We start from the raw sequence: 23,639 nt of genomic DNA, 5'->3' as shown, positions 1-23,639 counted from the left end.
TGCTGGCAAATTTATGCCTTAAACTTTACCTATAGCCACTAATACAAACCATAATTCAAAATCCAACCTATTCATTTGGTAGGATGCTGCATTATAATATTGCAATAGGTTATGTAATATAATATAACATATCAATTTCAAACCACTTAATCCAATTCAGGGTTGTGGTGGAATAGCGCTCATGGACAGAAGGCAGAAAACAATATTGAACAGGGTGAACACACACACAAAAACACACTGAGCCAATTTAAGATCACCATTTAACCTAAATCACATTGCTTGTGGATAAGGGAGAAAAACTAGAGTACCCAGAGGAAAACTCATACAGACTCATACATACTCAAAATGAATACGTAAATTGCATATGAAGAGAATCAGACACAGGGTTTCTATCCATAATTCTAGATTGTTGAGGCAACAGACTTATTATTGCAACCCCAAGTCATTCTTATCAGTCTTCTTAAAATATTTATACAAAGAGTTGAACATATGCACAGCTTTCACATTTGAAACCTTTCCTTCTTTTCAAATAAAAAAATGTAACCCTTAACTTAAAATACAGTTCCATTATATATCTGTAGATAATTATCAACTTATAATCACCTCATAGAAGATTTTACATTTTATTAATATACTGTACAATATTGAAACACAGTGGATTTAATTTGGCTTTTTTGATACTGATCAACAGAAAAAGACTCTTTAATGTCAAAGTCAAAACAAATCTCTCTAAGGTGGTCTAAACTAATTACAAATATAAAACAAAATAATTGATCATAAAAGTATTCACACTTGTCCAATCACTATTTAGTATATTAACCTTTTGGCAGCAATTCTGGCATTGAGTCTGTGGGTCTTGCTCCATCAGCTTTGCACTTCTGGACCCTGCTATTTTTCCCAGTTCTTCTTTTGTCCATTTCAGGACAATAGCATTGAGTATTTTTAAGCACTTCCGGTGTAGTTTTGGCTTTATTCTTGGGGTGATTGTCTTTCTGGAAAACAAATCTTCTCAAAGTGGAAGGGTTCCTGACTATATCAGCTTTTCCTCTTAGAATTCTCTGTATTTTAATGCATTTGTTTACCCTCTGTTCTCACAAGCCTTTCAGGATCTGCTACAAAGATGCATCCCCACAGCATGATACTGCCACCACCATGCTCAATGGCTGGGATGGTGTGTTTTTTATAATGTGCAACGGTGGCTTATGCCAAATATGGTATTTGATCACATGGCCAAAAAGCTTAATTTTAATTTCATTATAAATGTTGTGTGTGCTTTTTTAACAGTTTTCATATTGCTAGTTTCCTATAAATCTGTTGTATGTAAAGTGCCTAGGCAATCAATTGTTGTATGAGCAGACTCCCCAATCTTGGTTGCTGTAGCCTTTAACTCCTTCAGAGTTATCATAAGTCTCTTGATGGCCACCTTTACCAGTCTTCTTCTTGCAGTATCACTAAGTTTGTTTGAACAGCCTGCTCTACTCAGATTTACAGGTGTGTCATGCTCTTTCCATCTCTTAGAAACTGATTAAACTGGACTCCCAAGGCTATTCAGTGACTAGGATATTTTCTTGTGGTTTTTACCTAACATATGTTTTTCAATAACCTTTTCACTGAGTAGCTTTGATTGTTCTTTTTGTCTTCATTGTGCAGATTACAACAACAACAACAACATTTATTTATATAGCACATTTTCATACAAAAAGTAGCTCAAAGTGCTTTACATAATGAAGAGAAGAAAAATAAAAGACAAAATAAGAAATTAAAACAAGACAACATTAATTAACATAGAAAGGAGTAAGGTCCGATGGCCAGGGTGGACAGAAAAAACAAAAAAAAACTCTAGAAGGCTGGAGAAAAAAATAAAATCTGTAGGGGTTCCAGGCCACGAGACCGCCCAGTCCCCTTTGGGCATTCTACCTAACATAAATGAAATAGTCCTCTTTGTAGTTCGGGTTTTTCACGGAGTCACTTGATGCTGATGGTCATACAGACTTCTGGCTTTTAATCCATCCATCATTGTTGGAACATCATGGTGCTTTGGGTAGATGGTGGTGGCGCACGCCACCACCAACAGGACACCGGAAAAAGAAACAGAAGAGAGAGTAGGGGTTAGTACAGATTTTGAATGAATAGTTATTATAATGAATTGGATATACAGAGTATCAGGATTAAATTACAGTGAAGTTATGAGAAGGCCATGTTAAAATAATGTGTTTTCAGTAGTTTTTTAAAGTGCTCCACTGTATTAGCCTGGCGAATTCCTACTGTCAGGCTATTCCAGATTTTAGGTGCATAACAGCAGAAGGCCGCCTCACCACTTCTTTTAAGTTTTGCTCTTGGAATTCTAAGGAGACACTCAGTTGAGGATCTGAGGTTACGATTTGGAATATAAGGTGTCAGACATTCCGATATATAAGCCGGGGCGAGATTATTTAAAGCTTTATAAACCATAAGCAGAATTTTAAAGTCAATTCTGAATGACACAGGTAACCAGTGTAGTGACATCAAAACTGGAGAAATGTGTTCGGATTTTCTTTTCCTGGTAAGGATTCTAGCAGCTGCATTCTGCACTAGTTGCAAACGATTGATGTCTTTTTTGGGTAGTCCTGAGAGGAGTGCGTTACAGTAATCTAGCCAACTGAAAACAAACGCATGAACTAATTTCTCTGCATCTTTCGATGATATAAGAGATCTAACTTTTGCTATGTTTCTTAGGTGAAAAAATGCTGTCCTAGTGATCTGATTAATATGCGATTTAAAATTCAGATTACAATCAACGGTTACCCCTAAGCTTTTTACCTCCGATTTGACTTTTAATCCTAATGCATCCAGTTTATTTCTAATAGCCTCATTGTATCCATTATTGCCAATCACTAAGATTTCGGTATTTTCTTTATTTAATTTGAGAAAGTTACTATTCATCCATTCTGAGATACAAGTTAGACATTGTGTTAGCGAATCAAAAGATTTGGGGTCATCAGGTGCTATTGATAAATACAGCTGTGTGTCATCAGCATAGCTGTGGTAGCTCACTTTGTGCCCTGAGATAATCTGACCTAATGGAAGCATGTAGATTGAGAAGAGCAGTGGACCCAGGATAGAGCCTTGTGGAACACCATATAGAATATCATGTGTCTTTGAGTTATAATTACCACAACTAACAAAGAATTTTCTCCCTGCCAGGTAGGATTCAAACCAATTTAAGACACTGCCAGAGAGGCCCACCCATTGACTAAGGCGATTCTTAAGAATATTATGATCAATGGTGTCAAATGCGGCACTCAGATCTAAGAGGATGAGAACAGATAAATGGCCTCTGTCTGCATTTACCCGCAAGTCATTTACTACTTTAACGAGTGCAGTTTCTGTGCTGTGATTTGTTCTAAAACCTGACTGAAATTTATCAAGAATAGCATGTTTATTGAGGTGCTCATTTAACTGTATAATGACTGCCTTCTCTAGAATTTTACTTAAGAAAGGCAGGTTAGAGATGGGTCTATAATTTTCAAGAGCAGAGGGATTGAGATTATTTTTCTTAAGTAGGGGTTTAACTACTGCAGTCTTAAGACAGTCTGGGAAGACCCCCGTATCTAATGACGAATTTACTATGTCAAGAACATTATCACTAAGCATGCCCGATACTTCTTTGAAAAAATTTGTTGGTATTGGGTCAAGGGCACAGGTGGAGGGTTTCATTTGAGAAATTATTTTATGTAAATCAGGTAAATCTATCCTAGTGAAAGACTTTAATTTGTTTATTATGGGGTACTGGGGTTTAGGAGGATCCTTAGTGTTGGGGAGATATACTATGTTATTTCTAATATCATTAATTTTTTGATTGAAAAATACAGTGATAGCCTCACAGGTTTTACTGGAAGTACTTAGGAGGCATTCCTTTGAGTTACCTGGGTTTAACAGATGATCAATTGTCGAAAATAAGACTCTGGGATTACTAGCATTGTTATTTATAAGCTTAGAGAAATAGCAGCGCCTCTCAAGACGGACTGTGTTATTGTATTCTGTTATTTTAACTTTTAATATTTCATAGTCAATAGTTAGTTTAGTTTTCCTCCATTTACGCTCAGCTCTACGGCATGTTCTCTTTAAATCAGACACTCTTTGGGTCTTCCATGGTATAACAATGATAGAAGATTTTTTAACTGTCTTTTCAGGTGCAACTAAGTCAACAGCAGCCCTCACTTTAGTATTAAATCTTTCCACCTTACTATTTACATTCTCCTCGCTATTATAGTTGGCACTATAAACGGACTGATTGTTTAGAATGTTTGAAAGTTTTAAAGCTGCTGATGAGTCAAAGAAACGTTTTTTAACAATATGCTTCTCATGAGTGTTTTCTATCATTATTTCTATATTAAAGAGTAGAAGAAAATGGTCTGATAGACCAATATCAATGACCTGCTTTATATCAACTTTTAGTCCTTTAGTAATTACTAAGTCTAACGTATTACCTGCTTTATGTGTAGGCTGATTAACGAGCTGTCTCAAATCAAAAGAGTCCAGGAGGTTCATAAATTCTTTTACTTTCTGGTCACATTGATTATCTATATGAAAATTAAAGTCGCCGACTATTAAGAGTGTGTCATAGTTCGTAATTAAGATTGACATCAAGTCAGAGAATTCCTCAAAGAAAGACGCGTTGAATTTTGGAGGTCTATACACGGATAATACTAGAACGTGAGAATCTCCCTGAATAATAATGGCGAGACACTCAAAAGACTTGAATTTACCAAAACTGATATTTTTACATTTAAACCTGCTTGAGTAAATGTTTGCTAGCCCTCCACCTCTCTTTCCTTGGCGATCAGCACGAGTAAAACTGTAATCCAGAGGCGCAGATTCGATTAAAACAGCTGCGCCATCTGAGCTAAGCCACGTTTCACTTAGTGCAATAAAATCTATTTTTTTATCACTAATAAGATCGTTGATAAAAAACGTCTTATTAGTTAAAGCTCTAACATTTAATAGAGCCATATTCAATGTTTCGGAGGAGCAGAGATGAATACTATGTGCGTTATTGATATATGGAACAGGAATTAAGTTATTTTTATTAGCGCCGCTCTGCGTGTATTTTTTGTTTAATCTATGATATGTTTTTATAGTTTTAATACATTGTTCATCTAAAGTAGTAACTTTAATTAAATTATTGGTGTTTATGCCGTATTGCCTAGATTTTCTATGTGCATTAAGATTGGTTATTACAGTATTTATGTTGTGCACTTTTATGGAAGATTTTATTAAACAATTATCATGACCAAGCACAGGAGTGGCATTTCGGAAGGGGTTAAAAGCAGAGATAGATAGTCAAGATAAACAAATTACCTTGGATATGTTTTCGGAGAGGACCCGGGCGCCGAAGCTATTCGGATGCAGGCCATCTCGCTTGAAAAAACGCGGTCTTTCCCAAAAGAGGTCCCAGTTGTTGATGAAACCGATGTCTTGATTTTTGCAGAAGCCCTGCAGCCAGTTGTTTAAACCAAGCAGACGACTGTAGTACTCGTTCGATCGTCTGACGAGAGGGAGTGGACCCAAGATGAAGATCTTTGCCGATGGGGTCCTCTCCTTTGTGTCTTTAATTAATGCAGTGAAGTCTGCCTTGAGGATCTCGGACTGTCGGTGCCTTATGTCGTTTACGCCAGCATGTAAAACAATTGCTCCAACTGCCCTGTTCTTGTAGATCGCCGGCACACGTCTCGTCACATCTCGGACACGAGCACCGGGAAAACAAGAAACAAAAGATTTTCTATTAGGGCAAGTGATATTGAGGTTCCTAACAATAGAATCACCTACCACTATTACATCACTAGGAGCTGAAGGCGAACTGGGGACGCTTAAAGGGTCAAACCGGTTCTGCGTTACGATGCTTGCCTGTGCCGATGGAGGTGTTCTGGCCTTGAACCCCCGCCTGCATTGCTGAAATACACCAAGGTCATCATCGGTGTTGCTCCTACGAGGCGCGGGGGTGAAGGTGACTTGAGCGGCACAACGCGGGGTTGATGTTACGCTGATAACAGATGGCGAGGACGGTTTATCCAACAGCCGAGCCTTCAGATCTCTGAGGTATCTTCGTCTGGACAGAAGTTTCTGAATCTGTTCATCGAGTGCCTGGAGTTCCTCGACTACAATTTCAACGCGATTCACCTCACTATCGGCCATTGTCCGCTTCTGTTTCTGCTTCCGCTTCCGCTTCGTGCCCTAGGAAGAATGAGAGAGAGATAGGTTAGCTCACAATACAGACTCACAACAAGTTGGACCTTCCAGATAAGGTGCATTTATTCTAAAATTAATCGAGACCCCTTGACTACAGATAGGTGCTCTCCATTGAACTGATTATGTGACTTCTAGAACCATTTGGCTGCACCAGTGAAGATTAAGGTGTATCATATTAATGGAGGTGCTTCTCTTTTATATTTGTATTTAATACAGACTATTTTGCAGAAATCTGTTTTCACTTGGTTATTAAATAATCTTTTTCTGTTGATCACTGTCAAAGAAACCAAATTAAATCCATTGTGATCCGATGCTGTATAACAATAAAATGTGAAGACTTCCAAGGAAGTGAATACTTTTTATGGGCACTGTAAATAGCATATTTTGGAAGTACTGTACACCATCAGTACTAATAGTATGCCACAGTGGCAGAGCAGTTAGTATTAATGCTAGAAAATGTGTAAGTTGCTTCAGTTCTCTGCATGGGTGTCATATATGTGTTTTATATGATCTCTGTTGTTCTTGTGGGTTTTCTGGGAGTGCGTTTGTTTCATTTCCTCACTTAAATCCATGCTGAAAGGTTAACTAACAACTCCAAACCGTCAAAATATGTATGTGACTGCTGAATGAATGTAAGAATCCTTAGATAAACTGTTATCTCATTCAGTTTATTTTAATCCCAGGATACTTACTGGCTCTAAATCATATAACTGGTGGATGGAAGAATATAAGAGAGTAAGCAGTATGAAAATGTGTAGCAAATGTGACAAGTATTTCCTCTCTGTGTTTTGTTTTCAAACAGGGCAGCTTATTATGCAGTTTGATTTATAATAAAAACTAAACTATTATTTTCTGCATAACTTTTTAAAACCAGCTTAGGGTTCAAAGTGGGAAAGAAGCCTGGTCAGGACACCAGTCCATTGCTGGAAACACACAGGACTCACACTGGGACTAAATTATAATCACCAATTAAGGTAACCCATGTGGGGTTGGTCATGTGAGAGGAAACATGTAGCATCTGAACGAAAACTGGCCACAATAGCCACTGGGTTCAAACCCTGGATGCCGGCTTCATGAGGCAACACAGGTATTATCAACAACATGAATTTTGTTGGATATGTTATTTATATAAACTTTGAGTTAAACAAACATTAAAATATTAATCAAAAAACAATAGTTGTGTTTTAACAATGTACATTATTGACAGTTGCGGTGCCCTGCTGTAGATATTTTTAAATTAAATGCTAAAAGTAGTAATTGTAAGAGCCATTTCCTAGTTACATAACATTCATAAATGTTTTACTAAATGATAGTGCATAATCTATGGGAGGTTCCTATAACCCCCATAAGTTGAATTGAATTGATACATTCTAGCTATTTCTAACTTCTCTGACTAAACATTATTCTCAGCTATTGATCAGCCTTGCCATGTGCAAGGTGTAGAGGGCACATGGTTTTAAACCATGCCTTTTGAGCCTTGAGTACCTTGTGTGCGTGTTTTGTGTGTCAAGTAACATGTAAGACAAAGCACTTATATGAAAGTGCTGCGCCGTACGTTTAACACTAGAATTACCAGAGCAAACAAAAAAACGTGTAAATCCAGCCCACCTTAAATCCATTCGCACCACTCCATCAGCCTCTTTTGTCTTCTAAATGTGTGGATAAGCCCAAGCAGCAAGCAACTTGCTATACCATCCCCCTACTGCCTCAGAACGGGCAAGAAGTTCTCCCAGTTCCTGCCTTGATTGATTATCTGGGAGTGAGCTACCCAGAATTGTAAGGGGAAATAATTTGATGTCTGCAGTGGGCTGGCACCCTGCTCGGGGTTTGTTATTACTTATTTCGGTATGACGCCACTGTCAGCCACCATATTGAACTTTCCAACGGTCTTTGTTACTTATGGGCCCATCTTCAAGAAATTTGGTACGCGGGTTCCCAATGCTAACTGAATCCTACTTATGTACATATATACAGAAGAAGAAGTTAAGAATCTTTAAGTATAGAAACAACTAAAGTTTTACAAGAAAAGCTAAGTTTAGAGAAGATAAATTTTTCCTCTTTTTTGCGTTTTATTCTTCGTGTGTAACAACTTTTTTCTTTATTCTTGTGTGGATTATCTGCTTTGAATTTTCACTAAATATTTTTAAAACTAACTTTTGGGCTTAGAGATTTCTTTCAGCACGTGTTTTACCCATGCTTGAACTCACCTTACAGTCTGGCGGCTACAGTAATGAACCAAATATTATTATATGGAAATATCATACCAAGTAGTAATATGAATGATAATGATTATTAAAGACGATAGAGTCCTTGATTTGGTTTCAAATGCAAGAAATAATTAACATTTTTGCCATCAAATTTGCCTATTCTGCGAGACACAACTACAACTAAACAAAATGTAAATAATATTTGTCCTTTTCATTGTGAAAAAATCTTGAATATCTCACTATACATGTATTTGCCAAATATGCACATCTGTTGACTAAAATTACATCATACAATGTAAACAAACGATAATGTTTAAATAGAGACAAACATTGTTCTTTTCTTACTCATGCATCTCAGATAACACTATATTTCTACATGGTTTTGTTCTGTACTAGAACATATAGCCATAGTGTAATTTGGAAAATGCTTTTTAAACTAAAAATGATTAATTGATTGATTGATTGTATAACTCTCTTTGCATATTCTGTCATTTAGACAAGCTGTTGGGAACATTTAATTTTATTATAAAGCAACACAAAGTAGGCCAGAACCAGAATTTTTATCAAGGAAAATGTAATGCAAATGAAAAATGAAAGTTTGAACATGTGCTCTCCAATGAGATCTTGGAATATTGGTACTGCAATTTCTTTAGAAATTTCTAGTAGAAAGAAGAGTTAAGCAGATTATCTATCGTGATATTGCTAATTTATACAGTGCCTAAAAAAAGTGTTCACGTCCTTGAATATTTTCACATTTTATTGTTATGCAACACTGACGATGAGTCAGTGTTTTATATTTATAATTAATTTAGATGACTTTGCATATATCTTTTCACTTTCACATTACTTTTTCTATTGATCAGTGTCAAACAGCCAAATTAAGTCCACTGTGATTCAATGTTGTACAACAATAAAATATGAAAACTTCTAAGGGAGGTGATGTATGATGCAAAAACAATGAGCACTTTAAAAATACAAGCAAATGCAAATAAACATCATTCAGCTTTCTCTATTCCAGAATACTCCTGATCATGACTACCAACCCTAGCAGCAACAAGCAGAAGTTAGGAAGCATGGCAGTTTAACTCAGATCCCACTCACACTGTTGGATTTTAGAGCTGTCAATCAACTCTTTTTATGATTATCAGCCAGCATTTGGACCCTTGGAGGAAACTACATAACTTTTGACTAGTATAATAGTATATAATAGTATAATATTGACTAATTTAATTTCACCTGCTATGCACACATTAGGCGGCATGGTGGCACAGTGGTAGCGCTGCTGCCTTGCAGTTAGGAAACCCGGGTTCGCTTCCTGGGTCCTCCTTGCGTGGAGTTTGCATGTTTTCCCCGTGTCTGCGTGGGTTTCCTCCGGGTGCTCCGGTTTCCTCCCATTGACCAAAGACATGCAGGTTAGGTGCTAAATTGTCCCTAGTGTGTGCTTGGTGTGTGTGCCCTGCAGTGGGCAGGCACCCTGCCCAGGGTTTGTTTCCTGCCTTGTGCCCTGTGTTGGCTGGGATTGGCTCCAGCAGACCCCCGTGACCCTGTAGATAGGATATAGCGGGTTGGATGATGGATGGATGCACACATTATTAGGAACACTAGGATATCCAACTGCGCAGTCAATTAGAGCAGCATACTTAATGTAGACACAGTACTATTTAAAGCACTTCAATAGAAAACAACAAAGCATGTATTTGTAAGATATTTACAGGAAGGTCAAAGTCAGAGATTTGAGAGGCCTCGAACACAGCAAGGTAGATGGTACCAGATATCTGTATGAATGCATAAGGATCAGCAACCCTAATGAACCACTCATGGATGTTTCAAACATGGCAGAGGTATGAGAATGGGAAATCACAAACAATCTATTGAAGAGTACATCTGTAGTCAGAAACAGACCAGTGCTGAAAGAGGCCAAGGTTGGCTGACATAGGTTGCAGAAAATAACAGGCACAGTCAGTCACATAACAGCTGAGTATAACAATGCTGAAAGACACCTACTAGAAAGCACAACTTACAGTTGACATATTACAAGAAGATATGGTGCTGTAGGGCAATAGTTTAAATAGCACAAAGCACTAGGTATTAGAGGAATGGACAGACATGATATGGGCTGATGATGTGGTGATTAATATACGGTGAAAACACTGGGAATTCCTAAATCTATCATTTTGAATTTTAGCAATAGGGACTGGCTGTGGTGGGTGGTATAATATCATAATGGAGTAAGTTGTAATTTCTTTGCATACAAGTAATGTTTAAATACAAAAGATGCCTGAGAAATTCTTTTCAATCATCCCACCATAACAAAAGTGTACTCATCTGCAAGAGTGAATGTGTGTTTTTATTCATTTCATAACTAATTTACATTACCAACTGATAATGAATAATTACAAACTAATAATGAGTAACTGCTCTAGTGCACACTGTAGCTTTCTTTTTAAACATGAATAATATCCTGTAGTTAGTGATAGCAGGTTCTTTCTTGCAAAAGTAGCACAGAAATATGGTGCTCATTTGGCTAATGCATTATCTCAAAATATTAGTTCCTTTCACTGCATCAACTGTGGAACATTTATAGATTTCTTATTTGCTTATTTTCACACATTCCTTCTTATAATTGACAGTGTGGTTGAATCTTAGACTTATATAATTATAACTGGTTAAACACAGAAATGGTCTTAAGAAGTCATTAAAGTCGGCAGTTTTAACATAAGTAGCAGCTGAATTAAGTAGCTTATACAGATTACTGTTTTTGCTAAGAGAACTGGTTTGTGATACAGGTTTACACAAAAAGAAGATATAGACCACTTTCAAATTATTTCTTTAGGAAATACTGGAAACCAGCATTTGATTTGACAGCCATGAAATAAGGGAATTGTTCACAGAGTCCTGAACATATATATGAATTATATTCAAATATCTTCTGACCAAGAATGCACCACAAAATAGACTGGGCAAGAAATATGTCTTGTTAAGAATAGAAATAACAGAATAGAGGCCTGGATGAAATGCATAATGTATTCTGCACTAATATAGGCAGTGTCGTGTAGCGATTTGGGCACTGGACTGCTAAACCACAAGACTGTCGGCACCAGCATCAGCCTCACTGTGTGTCTTGCAGTAGTAGGTCAGTATTTTATTGTGTCATCCGATCACCTAACATTAAAAGTACAAACTAATTTCTTAGCTGCTTTTCTTATTGGAGCATAGGAAGAAAATGTCAAAACTATCTACCGTATGTACAGTAACTGTTACTTTTAACCTCTTGCCTCAGCGTCAGTGCTGCACCACATGTGATCAAATCTCTTGACCTATAAACCTGTAGACCTCTTGAACTGAAGGCCGCTCTCTGACTGGGACTGACTTTACTTCCAAACCTTTACTTCATCCCGGTTTACTATCAATAGATGGCTTCACAAGAGGATGCTTTATTGCCCCTATGGGACCAAAGCTAAACAAGGAATGGACAATTTACCTCCCTAGCTGTTCTAATAGCAATTAGACAAATACATTGTTTTAAGTTGTACATAAAAATTATATTTATTTGCCTCAAAACAAGTAGCAGCAAATATAACTAATGCAAAGAATCTTACAACCTGAGTGCATTCATGCAATGTACATTCAGTTCCAGATGATAGTACCCAGATGGCTTCATTACTTTAGGTGCAAATTATTTATTTTTAACAAACAATGAAAAGGAAAAGATCTTCTGTCATGGAGAGAGTGAGAGTCAGAAAATGTTCCATGGAAACATCTTTAGCTATACAGCAGAAGACAAAAACCTCCATTAAAAGTGTCTATGTTTTTCTCCCAAAAAACAGCTAAGATAAATTCTTGCAAAAAGTGCCAGAAAATGAACTGAGATGAAACTTTAAATTTTTGCAAACAAGCAACAACTGAATGAAACCTTTTTTGATAAAAGCCTAAAAAAATGTGGACATTCTCTCCTCTGTTGTTGCACTAATAATAACAGCTGACTTACTTGAGTTTATCTCTATTAGCAGAGCACACCATGACAATTTCAGTTTATTAAAGCAAAGAAAATGTTAGTAAATCATTATCACAAGCTCAAGGTTATATTCCTTGGGAATCAAATAGTACACTGTCTAACAAAACACCTCACTGTTAATCCTGCTTTGCCTTTCAGTTTTCCCAAAGTACACTGCAATCCTATTCAGCTTGACAAGACCTTCAGGCTTATGGCCTATTACCTTAAATCTGTTATTTGAAAACAGTCTAACTAACCTGTTTCTAACATATCTATGCAAACAATTGCATCCTGATTAAGATACATGATATCATATTGTTTTTTGTAGGAGGAAATCATATTATAAAAAATATGTAGGAAATCAAAAAAATCATACAAATGTATATTGCATACCATAACATATACCTTTAAATCATTAGTTTTGCAGTGTGCCAGGCCATAAAAATGAATATCAAATTAAAGTTATTAAAGTGCAATATTCACCTAAGTTGACTATTTGTTCATTCATCACTCTATCTGTCCATGCATAAATTCTTCCAATAATTTGATAAGAAATTATTATAACAAATTCTTTCATTTTATATCACAAATTGTGTTATTTGTTAAGGGGTTTCTTCTAGTATTGCATTTAGTATTTTACTTTGCTTTATTGTCTTTTTTCTATCTAATCTTTTGTATATCTTGCATTTATCTGGTCTTAGTGCTCTATGTGGATATTATTTGTATCCAATATTATATACACCCTGCTGTTCTTTCTGAGACTCTGTTACACACATTGTGTATGGGAAAGGTACTATATAAATAAAATGTATTATTATTAATATTGTTCAATATCCCATAGAGCTCATTATGTAGTATTCAGGGCACTCATTTTAGCAACATATTATCAAGAAAGATAGTTTAAAAATACTTAGTTTATAATATTATGTATCAATTTTTTAAAAGGAACATTCAAGAGTAAGAGCAAATTGTCTTCCACAATTTACAAGGATAGTTTTCTTGAATTTTTTTTCTCTTAATTCCAGTCATCAAATATTATAAAAAATATCATGGGTAAAATATGTGTGGACACTTTTTGTGACTGAAGACAGAGAAGAAAATTAAAATTAGTAAAAACCTTTTATTGATACATACCAGGCAAGGGTAAAATGACAGAGAAATACAGTCCTAGGACACCGCACTTCATCTGCCTCGAGCGCAGATATCCTTGCTCTTTTATAGCTTTCTAGTCTCCTGATCGTTGACCACGTAAGCAATAAAAATAGCGTCCTGACTCATTTTGTATTATTCCAATTGGTAAAGTCCTTACCCTAAAGGTATATTTTCTTGTCACACACATCATTGAAAGAAAACTTCCAGAAAGTATATATGCTTTTTGTCACGTACGCAAAACACAAACAAGTTTGATCATTCTGTCCTATTTTCTGTACTTACACACATACATTTTGTTCAATTACATCATTTTATGTTTTTACACTCCTCCCTATTTGAACAAAATGATGTGGGCAGTAGAATTAAATTGAAATGGTTGATGAAGGGGAAGGGGGGGGAAAGGGGATGGGGAGGAGAAAATGGAAGAAGCTATACGAGACATGTGCTCCTCATGTAGCATATATGCCCTTTCCATAGAGGCGGCAAAGTACTTAGATATTATGTAGCGAAACAAAGGGATAATACAACTAGCAACCAGGAGGAGGAGGCAAAATGCCACAACCAAAGAAATGAAAACAGATCTTATCCATTGTCCCCAGGATCCGAAGGAGGATGCAAACCACTGATCCCAGGGATTTGTAATGCCAGAATTAGTGGTAAGTTCATTAGAGAGAGCAGTGAGGCCTGCCAATGCACGAGTTATTGATCCATCTGGCGCGGTATTATTAGGAATATATGTACAACAAGCATCGCCAAACATAGCACAGACGCCTCCCTTTTCCGCAAGTAACATGTCCAAGGCTAGACGATTTTGCCAAGTCATTAGAGAAGTACGGTCAAGCTGTTCATGTATGCCTTTAATAGCGTCTTTGGTGAAGTTAAGGAAACGTTGTTGGTTATAATAAAGGTAATTAATCCAGTCAACATTCTTATTAATAGTAATTTGGGGTATGATAGATTCAAAACCGGCAGCAACTTGATCCCTAGCTTTAAATCTGTCTGGGACACCCCTGGGGACTCCAATAGCATCTATGTATACTCCAGGGCCATGTAAGGAGATATTAGTAGGCATATGGAAAAGGGAGCGGGTATGTCGGAAATAAAAAGGAGGGGTGGAATAATATGGGGAGTGAGAGGGAGGTAAGGATAGAAGTCTAAAAGGCATTACTAATTGGACTGGAGCACAGGTACCAGACCAGTTAGGGGGAAGGGTGGCAAATAATTTGGACCTACGGCACATCCACCAAATATCTGATCTAGGAGTGGTTTGGGAGAGGAGAATGGAAGACAGAACGGTATTCAGAGAAAAGTTGACCTGAAAAGTTTGAGAACAGAAGGAAAATGGTAATTCTCCTACCCATGTCATTCCATTTGATTTGAAACATGTATAATTTCCTTCGTGAGTTTGAAACATAGAGGTAGTCATGTGACGGGTGGGGGGAAAAAGAATAGATAGATTAGAACACTTTGAACCAGAGAGGGGTTTCTTAGAAGTAGTGAATAAGTACAGAAGGCAGGGCAACCCCACGGGGTCAGAAATGTTAGATAATGGGAAAGGGACTGTAGCTAAATGGGAACGGGCTGCAGCGCACGCGTAACAATGAGAACGATTAACTTGCTTAGCTGAATAGAGAACCCACTGCAACCATCTATTCTGATCCCCATAACCAGTTTCTACTGAAAAGGTGCTTGTTAAAGTGGTTAGATTTAACACGCGAACTATAGGGGCCGAATCGTCAGGTAAAGGAATGGTGGTGGGGGTGGAGGTTTCAAAGGAAACATTGGAGGGCGAAGGAAGGGGGTCCTGTACTCTAATATTAAATTTTCTTAAGGGGTCAGTTCCTGAGACATAAGCCCCAAGGATATAAGTGCCAGTATCATGAACAGTAGGGTTTTTAAGCATAATAATTAGAGGGTTACATTGATTCTCATCACATTTAGTAACGGCATGCCCCTTAATTATAGAGAATCGGGTCTTCAAGCTGTATTGCAGGCTTTTATAAGGAGAATATCCCCAGTCATCTGACCCTGTATTTGCAAAGACTAAACCCCACCGACTGCACCAGTCTTCGTAATCCGTAGGAGCTGAAACACAAACATATTTATCAGACCAGGTCCATTGTTCTTGTCGTCCGACTCCACAGTCCACAATTGAGCAGAAATCAATTTGCACTGAAGTGGTGAGTCCCTGTGTGACTGTGATATTCGGGTATCTCTGATTCTGGTTCTGTTTTACCTTATAAAGATAAAGATCACCACCCATCCTTGGGTAGCCCGAGAGGGTGCGGGTAACAGTCATCAGAAAAAGTATTTTTAAGATAGCCATTTCTTGCAATGCGATGCGTGGATCCAGGCAGGCAGTCCTTCAACTTTCACGGCATGTGGTGTGGATAGAAGAATTTGGAATGGTCCTCTCCACCTAGGCTGATGCCAGTGTTTCCTCCGAGTATCTCGAACCAGGATCCAGGTGCCCAAGGGAATTGGTAAATCCTTAGAAGGTGGGCTGGTCCTCCAGGCTTGATTAACCTGCTGGTGGACTTCCTTCAACGAGGTTCGGAGACCTGCAAGACTAGAGAGAAGATCATTGTCCACAGTATGCAAATTCACATTTCCTACAACCATGCCAATGGGCATGGGACGTCCGGTCAGAATCTCAAACGGCGATAGTCCCAGTTGTCGGTGTGTCCGTCCCCTTAGTCCCATTAAAGCTAAGGGTAGTGCATCCGGCCATGATAAATTAGTTTGTTCACAAATTTTTGCGAGTTTAGCTTTTAAAGTGCCTTTGCATCGTTCTACGATGCCTCCGCTTTGGGGATGGTATTTACAATAATGGTGCACATTAATTTGGAGCCAGGTGGTTAATTAATTTATAACGGAGTTCACAAAATGAGTGCCATTATCTGTTTGTAACTTTTGAGGGATACCCCATCTTGGAATAATCTCTTTAATTAGTGCTTTAGCTACTGTTTTGGCATCGTTGTGTTTTGAAGGGAAAGCCTCTACCCATCGGGAGAACACATCAACAATCACAAGACAATATCGGTACCCTTTAGACGGGGTTAGTTCAATGAAATCCATTTGGAGGTGTTCAAACGGACCCATTGGATTAGGGGTAACGGCGGGACTTACCTGGGTACCTTTTCCCACATTAAACTTTTGACATATTGCACAGTGTCTGCAAAATTGCTCTGCATATGTAGAGAAACCTACAGCTTCCCAATGTTTTTCAACATCTCGAACCATGGCATCTCTACCTGCGTGATCGAGGCCATGGGCGATTTTTGCCATTCCTGGGAAAGAGGCTTTTGGGAGAAAAGGTTTGTTAGTGTGTTTATGAGTCCAGACTCCATCAGAGAGGGACCCTTCTTTGGACCATTTTCTCCTTTCGATATCCGTGGCTGCACTCTGTAAAGAAAAAATTTGATTATCAGGGTCCTGGTCATTTCTCTGTTGGAATAAAGAAATTGGTGTGTTATTATATGCAGCCTCTTTAGCAAAGTGGTCAGCTAATTCATTTCCTTTGCTAACAGGATCCTGTTTTACTGTGTGAGCTTGACATTTAACAATCGCTAGCTTCGATGGTTTGGTTATAGCTTCTAAAAGGGATTCGATCAATTTCTGATGTTGGATGGGTTTGCCAGTACTGGTCTTAAATCCCCTTAGTTTCCATAGTGCTCCATGATCATGGCAGACTCCAAAAGCATACCTGGAATCCGTATAAATTGTTACGATCTTCCCTTCGGACAGCTGACATGCTCGAGTGAGTGCTACGAGTTCAGCTGCTTGTGCACTCAAGCTTGATGAAATTCGATTTGCTTCCAGCAGGCGGTCCCCTTGGACCACTGCGTAACTGGTTGAGGGTGCTCCATTTTTCAATCGCAAGGAACATCCAACCACAAAAATCATTTCTCCAGTTTCTAAAGGTGTTTCCTTTAGATCTACTCTAGGTTTTGCAACCTTTGCTATTTCATCATGGCAATTATGTGGTTCTCCTTCGTTGTTAATTGGGAGAAGAGTGGCTGGATTTAAAGTGGAGCATCTTTCAATTGTAACATTTGACAAAGTACAGAGTACATTCTGATAGTGTATTGCCCTAGCAGTAGTGAGATGTGAAGTTTTGGCTTGTACTAGGATAGAATGTACAGCGTGAGGCACTTTAACTGTTAGGGGGCTCATGAGAACTACATCCGTGCTTGCTAATACAGCTTCTGTTGTTGCAGCCACAGCACGAAGACACGGAGGAAGTGCTGCGGCCACTGGATCCAGTTTTTTAGAAAAATAAGCCACCGGTCTTTGTTTATCTCCGTGTTGTTGCATCAGTACTGCATTCATAAATCCCTGCTTTTCGTCCACGAACAAAGTGAATGGACGAGAATGATCAGGCAAACCAAGCGCGGGCGCAGATAGAAGGGCAGTTTTTAGGTCACAGAGAACCTTCTCAGCCTGTTCATTCCATTGGACCTGGCCAGAAAGGGGGATGCCAGGAGTATTAGCCAATTGTTGCAACGGCTGTGCTCTTTCAGTAAAATTTAGAACCCACTGTCTGCAGTAGCCCAGAATACCTAAAACAGACATAACCTGTTGTTTTGTGACCGGTCTAGGAAGATTTTGGATGGTTGTAATGCGATCGCTAGAGAGAGCTCTTGTTCCATACGTAATGTCATGACCTAGATATTTTACAGTTGTTTTGATTAGCTGCAGCTTAACTTTAGAAACTTTATGGCCATTGTCCCCCAAAAACAGCAACAATTTCTGAGTATCTTTTGTACAATCTTCTTCCGTAGCGCTACATATCATTATGTCATCTACATACTGTATCAATGTACTACCTCTGTCCGGCCAAAAGCCTTCTAAATTTTAGGCAAGAGCTTGTCCATATACACAAGGGGCTTAAGTGTATCCCTGAGGCATGACGGTCCATGTCCAACAGCGGTTTTGGAAAGTAAAAGCAAACCAAAATTGAGAATCAGGGTGTACAGGGATAGAAAAGAAAGCATTAGCTAGGTCAATAACGGAGAAGTACCGAGCGGAAGGAGGGATAGTAGAGAGGATAGTGGAAGGATTAGGGACGATAGGGGCCCTAGGGAAGATGGCAGAATTTACTTGTCGCAAGTCTTGTACGAAACGCCATGAACCGTCAGCCTTTTTTACAGGTAGAATGGGGGAATTGACTGGAGAGTATTCAATTGGAATAATGGCACCGCATTTGACGAGATCGGAATGTACGGCGGAGATGCCAGCCTCTGCTTCGGGAGACAGAGGATATTGGGCACGGTGCGGGCGGAAGGAGGATTTCGGGTGGATCACCAGAGGCTCACAATGGGCTATCCTTCCATAATCATTCTTTCCCTGGGACCATAGTGAATCAGGGAGCATAGAGAGCCAAGAAGGGAAAGTGGTTTGCAATGAACAAGCAAAAGAGGAAGGACGGCACAAAGCCCGATGTACTAAAAAAACAGTTTGAAGCACCACTTTAGTTATTAAACGGTCAGGAGTATTAAAAATACCTGGAGTAACTTGTAACCAGTCTGTTCTTTCAAGGCATTTTTCTACCCATGGTCCTATTTCCCCCCATTTAACAGTGCGTGATTTAGCTAAGGAAATATGAGGCACTGAGCCGCCAAGATAAAATATATGCTGTGAGCATGTAAGATGAACAGAAGCAGCTGCCTTTGTGGATGAAATAAAAACACAGGAGATGTGAAGGGTTTCGGGGCGAGTACCAGAAGTAAGGAAAGATTCTAGCCAGGGGGTGTCTACTTCTATAGGGAAGTATTGGGCAGTACAGTGTAAAATGTCAGGGGCCTGTAAATTGGGAAAGAGACAGGGGGAAAAAGAGTGTAGGGCTTTGAGGAGAATGGTGTGTGGGGAAATATTTAAAGACCAAGCTGCAAAAGAGGGTTTGGGGTAAGGGGCAATTTGACACAACAACTTGGGGGTAGAACAGAAAAAACCTTTGTCAGTCATAGAAATAGAAAGAGAAAGTTTTGTCATGAGATCTCTTCCTAAAAGGTTAACTGGACAGAGCTGATTTAAAAGAAAACGATGCAGTAAGGTATGTCCGCCAGGACGTGACTGGACTTGAAGAGGTTTTGATACTTGAAGAAAGTGAGGTTGTCCAGAAGCAGTAAGCACAGTAACAGTCTCGTTCGAGGCAGGGACCTTTGCCAGCGAGAGGGTAGATCGAGTGGCACCAGTGTCGATTAAGAAAATAGTCTCAGTGCCATCAACGAACAATGTCAGTAAAGGATCAGTCTCTGAATTATGGGTGAGCAAAGGTAGTTGAAAAGAGTGGCTGGAGGTCCCTGCGTTTTCCTATGGCCAGTATTGTTGGTCAGGGGTGTCAGAAAAAACAGGTGGAATAGGGAGAGGCGGAGGCTGTTGCTGTCTGTGAGGGCACTCCCGACGAAAATGTCCAGTTTCACCACAGGCGTAGCAAGAGTAGGAATTAACATTGGGATTAAAGGGAGAGGAAATAAAAGGATTCTTATTGTGGTCAGCAGGAGGAGCTCTAAAACCACCTCTTACTCGTCCTCGTCCCCTTCCTCTAAGGCCATATCCTCGGCCTCGGTCAGGAGTATTCCTGGTATAATAGTTCATCTGTGCTGCCAATAATTTGGCATGAGAGTCCGATTCCTTCTGCTTAGTTTGTTTTTCAGCATGTTCAGCATGTCGTTTGACTTCATCAAACGCGGCACTTTCCCACCCAATACAGGAAGTGCGGACCTTGTTTTGTATATCAAGGCGCAAACCGGAAACAAAAGGTGGAACTGCAGCTCGGGTGCGGTCATCAACATTTTCCAAGCCTGAGTGATTAGCCATAAGGTCTTGAATCCTATGTGCCCATTCATCAACCGTCTCGTCTCTCTTTTGTTTTGCAACAGAAATAAGGGACCAGTCCGTTCCTTTTTTATATTTTTCTGCAATATTTTGTCTCAACGCCTACCATTGTGGGTTAAATTCGCCTTCTCCACCAATCCCCTGTCCTCGAGTTAAAGCTGGGTTCCATACCCATGGAACGTCATTGCGGACACCCTTGCAAACAGTGGCCCATGTGGTCCCAAGCTTTCGACGAAGTACCTGGGTCCATTCAGCAGCGTTAGGCTTATACATGCTGTCTAACTGATCAAGTTGTTCAACAAATTTTAGTCCTCCTACTTCCTTTGGATCTGGAAGTGCATTCACGACATCTTTTAGTTCTTGGATGTCCCAGTTCCGATTTATCATAACTGTTGTGGGATTTTGGGGTCCGGCTGGATGGGCAGGGTTATAATGGGGATTGGGAACTTCTATTAAAGGGCAAGTAAGTAAAGGTGAAGGATTTGGTGAGAAAAAAGTTGGAGCTGGTTTGTGAGTGGAGGTTTGACTTCGAGTGCATTTGGAGACGGGGGTTTGTCTAGTACGGGGTGGGTCATAGTGATCTGTGCCTGGGGGATCATCGGGGGAAACTTCTGCCAGTTGTAGTGTAGGGGGGGCAGTCGGAATGGGGGATAGAGGAGGGGATAATGGAGGTGCCTGAGGTTGGTACTGAGGAGAGGAAAAAATAATAGGATAAAGGGGGTCTTTATTTGGATTATTCTTCCTTTTCCTCCCGTCTGCCTGTGGTTCAGTGCCTGTCTGAACTTTCTGTAATGTAATTAGTAATTCCTCTTTCTCCTTTTTAGCCTTTCCCTCATTTGCCCGCAACAATTCATTCTGTTTCTGTACTGCTTCTAAATTTCTGTCTTTTATTACTAATTCCCATCTATCGAACATATCCATTCGATACGGTCCACTATTATAACAACCCTGCTTATTCCTACACAGGATCTTCCTAGCTTCCTGTATTTCACTTGCATCTCCTGTCCCCTCTATCGGCCAACGCCCACCACTCTGTCTATTCCATTTCCTACATGCCTTCTTGAAATCTAAACCTGTCTTCTTTTCTATAAATTTCCTAGGAGACCCATTTTTACGGGGCGTCTGTTGATCCTCCGAAAATAATTCTTCCAGCATTAATGATTTTGATCCCCCTGTGCGGCGATTAACAGGCTTACTGTTATAAGTTCCCATTATGTCCCCTTGCTCTTCCCGGGTCCTGTATTTAATTTTCCAACTATATACTGATTCGTCTAATCCCTTGTACGTATGAATCAGCGAGGTATTAAGTGTGCCACTCACTATTCCCTTACTGTTCCCTTCTTTAGTCCCAAGGGGAGACACCCAACTATCGGTCCTGTCCCAGTTCCCAGGAGAACACGGTATTCCTATTAGTATGTAGATTTATTTATTCCGTCCTAACAGCAAACCTGCAATCTGTGCTCTTTTTCTGTATATGTTTCCATATATATATATACCACCCCGTTACTCGTCCCGTTAGCCTGTCCGCTCACATCCCCGGATTCCAGCTCAGGTGACTTCGTGTCCGATTCGGTTCAGCAGAATACTACATCAATACGTCCAGCCGAGTCTAGGATATGGGTGAGGCCAGTATCCTTTCGTCAGACCTTTCGTATGCGTCAAACTGCTTGGGTCAAGTCTCCATCACCTTAAGCAACCCGTTGAGATATGAATATGACTAGACGGTCAACAGGAAACTCGCCCTCCCGTAATTTAGAAAATAAAAAAATGTTCGGAAATTCCCCGGTGCTTACCCCAGCCTGGAAGTGTGCAAGCTCTGTCTGAAAATCCGTTCAGTCACCGTGGATGTAGCAAAGAGGAGACCAGGGGCTCCTCACGCAAGAACTCTTTCAGGACAGGGCAGTCCTAACTTTTGCCGGAGCTGCATGCTCTGCTGCCGGAGTACTCAAGTTGATGGCAGTCCGCTGGTAAGACGGATCACTGAAATGGTCTCACTGGAGGAGTCGACCGGCCGTCTCTTGCCCCACGTCCGGGCGCCAAAAAACTGTGGACACTTTTTGTGACTGCAGACAGAGAAGAAAATTAAAATTAGTAAAAACCTTTTATTGATACATACCAGGCAAGGGTAAAATGACAGAGAAATACAGTCCTAGGACACCGCACTTCATCTGCCTCGAGCGCAGATATCCTTGCTCTTTTATAGCTTTCTAGTCTCCTGATCGTTGACCACGTAAGCAATAAAAATAGCGTCCTGACTCATTTTGTATTATTCCAATTGGTAAAGTCCTTACCCTAAAGGTATATTTTCTTGTCACACACATCATTGAAAGAAAACTTCCAGAAAGTATATATGCTTTTTGTCACGTACGCAAAACACAAACAAGTTTGATCATTCTGTCCTATTTTCTGTACTTACACACATACATTTTGTTCAGTTACATCATTTTATGTTTTTACATATGTAAACTGCTTCATATTTATACGTTAATGAGTTTTATGCACTGACATGTTTTCTACTGGATTTCTCTAAGCATCCCAAAAGGTAGTGACCATTAGTAAAAGCTATAAAATCACGTAACATAAAACTCTCAAAAGGCTAAGATATGAACAGAATATTAGTCAGAAAAAGAGAGAAGTCTTGAAACATTTATAGTGATGATTAAGGAAATTCAGCAGTGGTCTTTTAAAACAAGTTAATAACAGTTATTTTTATGAAGGTACACGTATACACAGCTGACAGCTGAATCAATCATAAAGAAACAGGAAAACAAGATGTACATACAGAACAAAAGTGGGGAAACAGTTGCAGGTAAGTGAACATATATACAGTATTGTATATATATTGTGGCGGATGGCCGGGACCCTTCTTCTGTATATGGTCTGGGGGAACAGGCATGGACTCAACAGTACAAAGGACACTAGATGGCAGCCCCCGTGGGTGGCAGTGGTGCCTTGGATTCCCGCAGGGCTCCATGGGAGATGGAGTTCTCTACGACCCTGTTGGGATCCGGGAGTTCCAATAGGGGGCACTGCAGTGGTTCCTCAGCCCATGTGGGTGGTTCCTCTGCCATACCCAGAAGTGTTGCCGGAAATGGGTCATCAAACATCTGGAGCACTTCCGGGTGGGTTATAAAAGGAGCCAGCAGCCACCACTCTGGGAGCCAGAGTTGGGAGGACAGAAAAAAAAGCTTACCAGAGAGGAGTGAAGGAGAACGAAG

At 39.6% G+C, this 23,639-nt stretch overlaps 2 protein-coding genes across 2 annotated transcripts in view; one reads left to right on the top strand and one right to left on the bottom strand.

The window, feature by feature from the left end:
- The window catches only part of LOC114657256 (D(2) dopamine receptor B-like), a 347,132-nt gene that overhangs the window by 103,056 nt on the left and 220,437 nt on the right, over positions 1-23,639 (top strand). The window lies entirely within an intron of this gene.
- The window catches only part of ankk1 (ankyrin repeat and kinase domain containing 1), a 523,463-nt gene continuing 505,825 nt past the window's right edge, over positions 6,002-23,639 (bottom strand). The window contains exon 9 of the mRNA XM_051931876.1: positions 6,002-6,213. Within this exon, the coding sequence (XP_051787836.1) occupies positions 6,164-6,213 (50 nt within the window). The 3' untranslated portion in view covers positions 6,002-6,163. The remainder of the gene's footprint in view (positions 6,214-23,639) is intronic.

This window comes from Erpetoichthys calabaricus, chromosome 9, assembly GCF_900747795.2.
Source record: "Erpetoichthys calabaricus chromosome 9, fErpCal1.3, whole genome shotgun sequence".
Classification (NCBI taxonomy): Eukaryota; Metazoa; Chordata; class Cladistia; order Polypteriformes; family Polypteridae; genus Erpetoichthys; species Erpetoichthys calabaricus.
The sequence above is the reverse complement of the archived record's forward strand: the minus strand, read 5'-3'. Positions and strand labels throughout refer to the sequence as shown.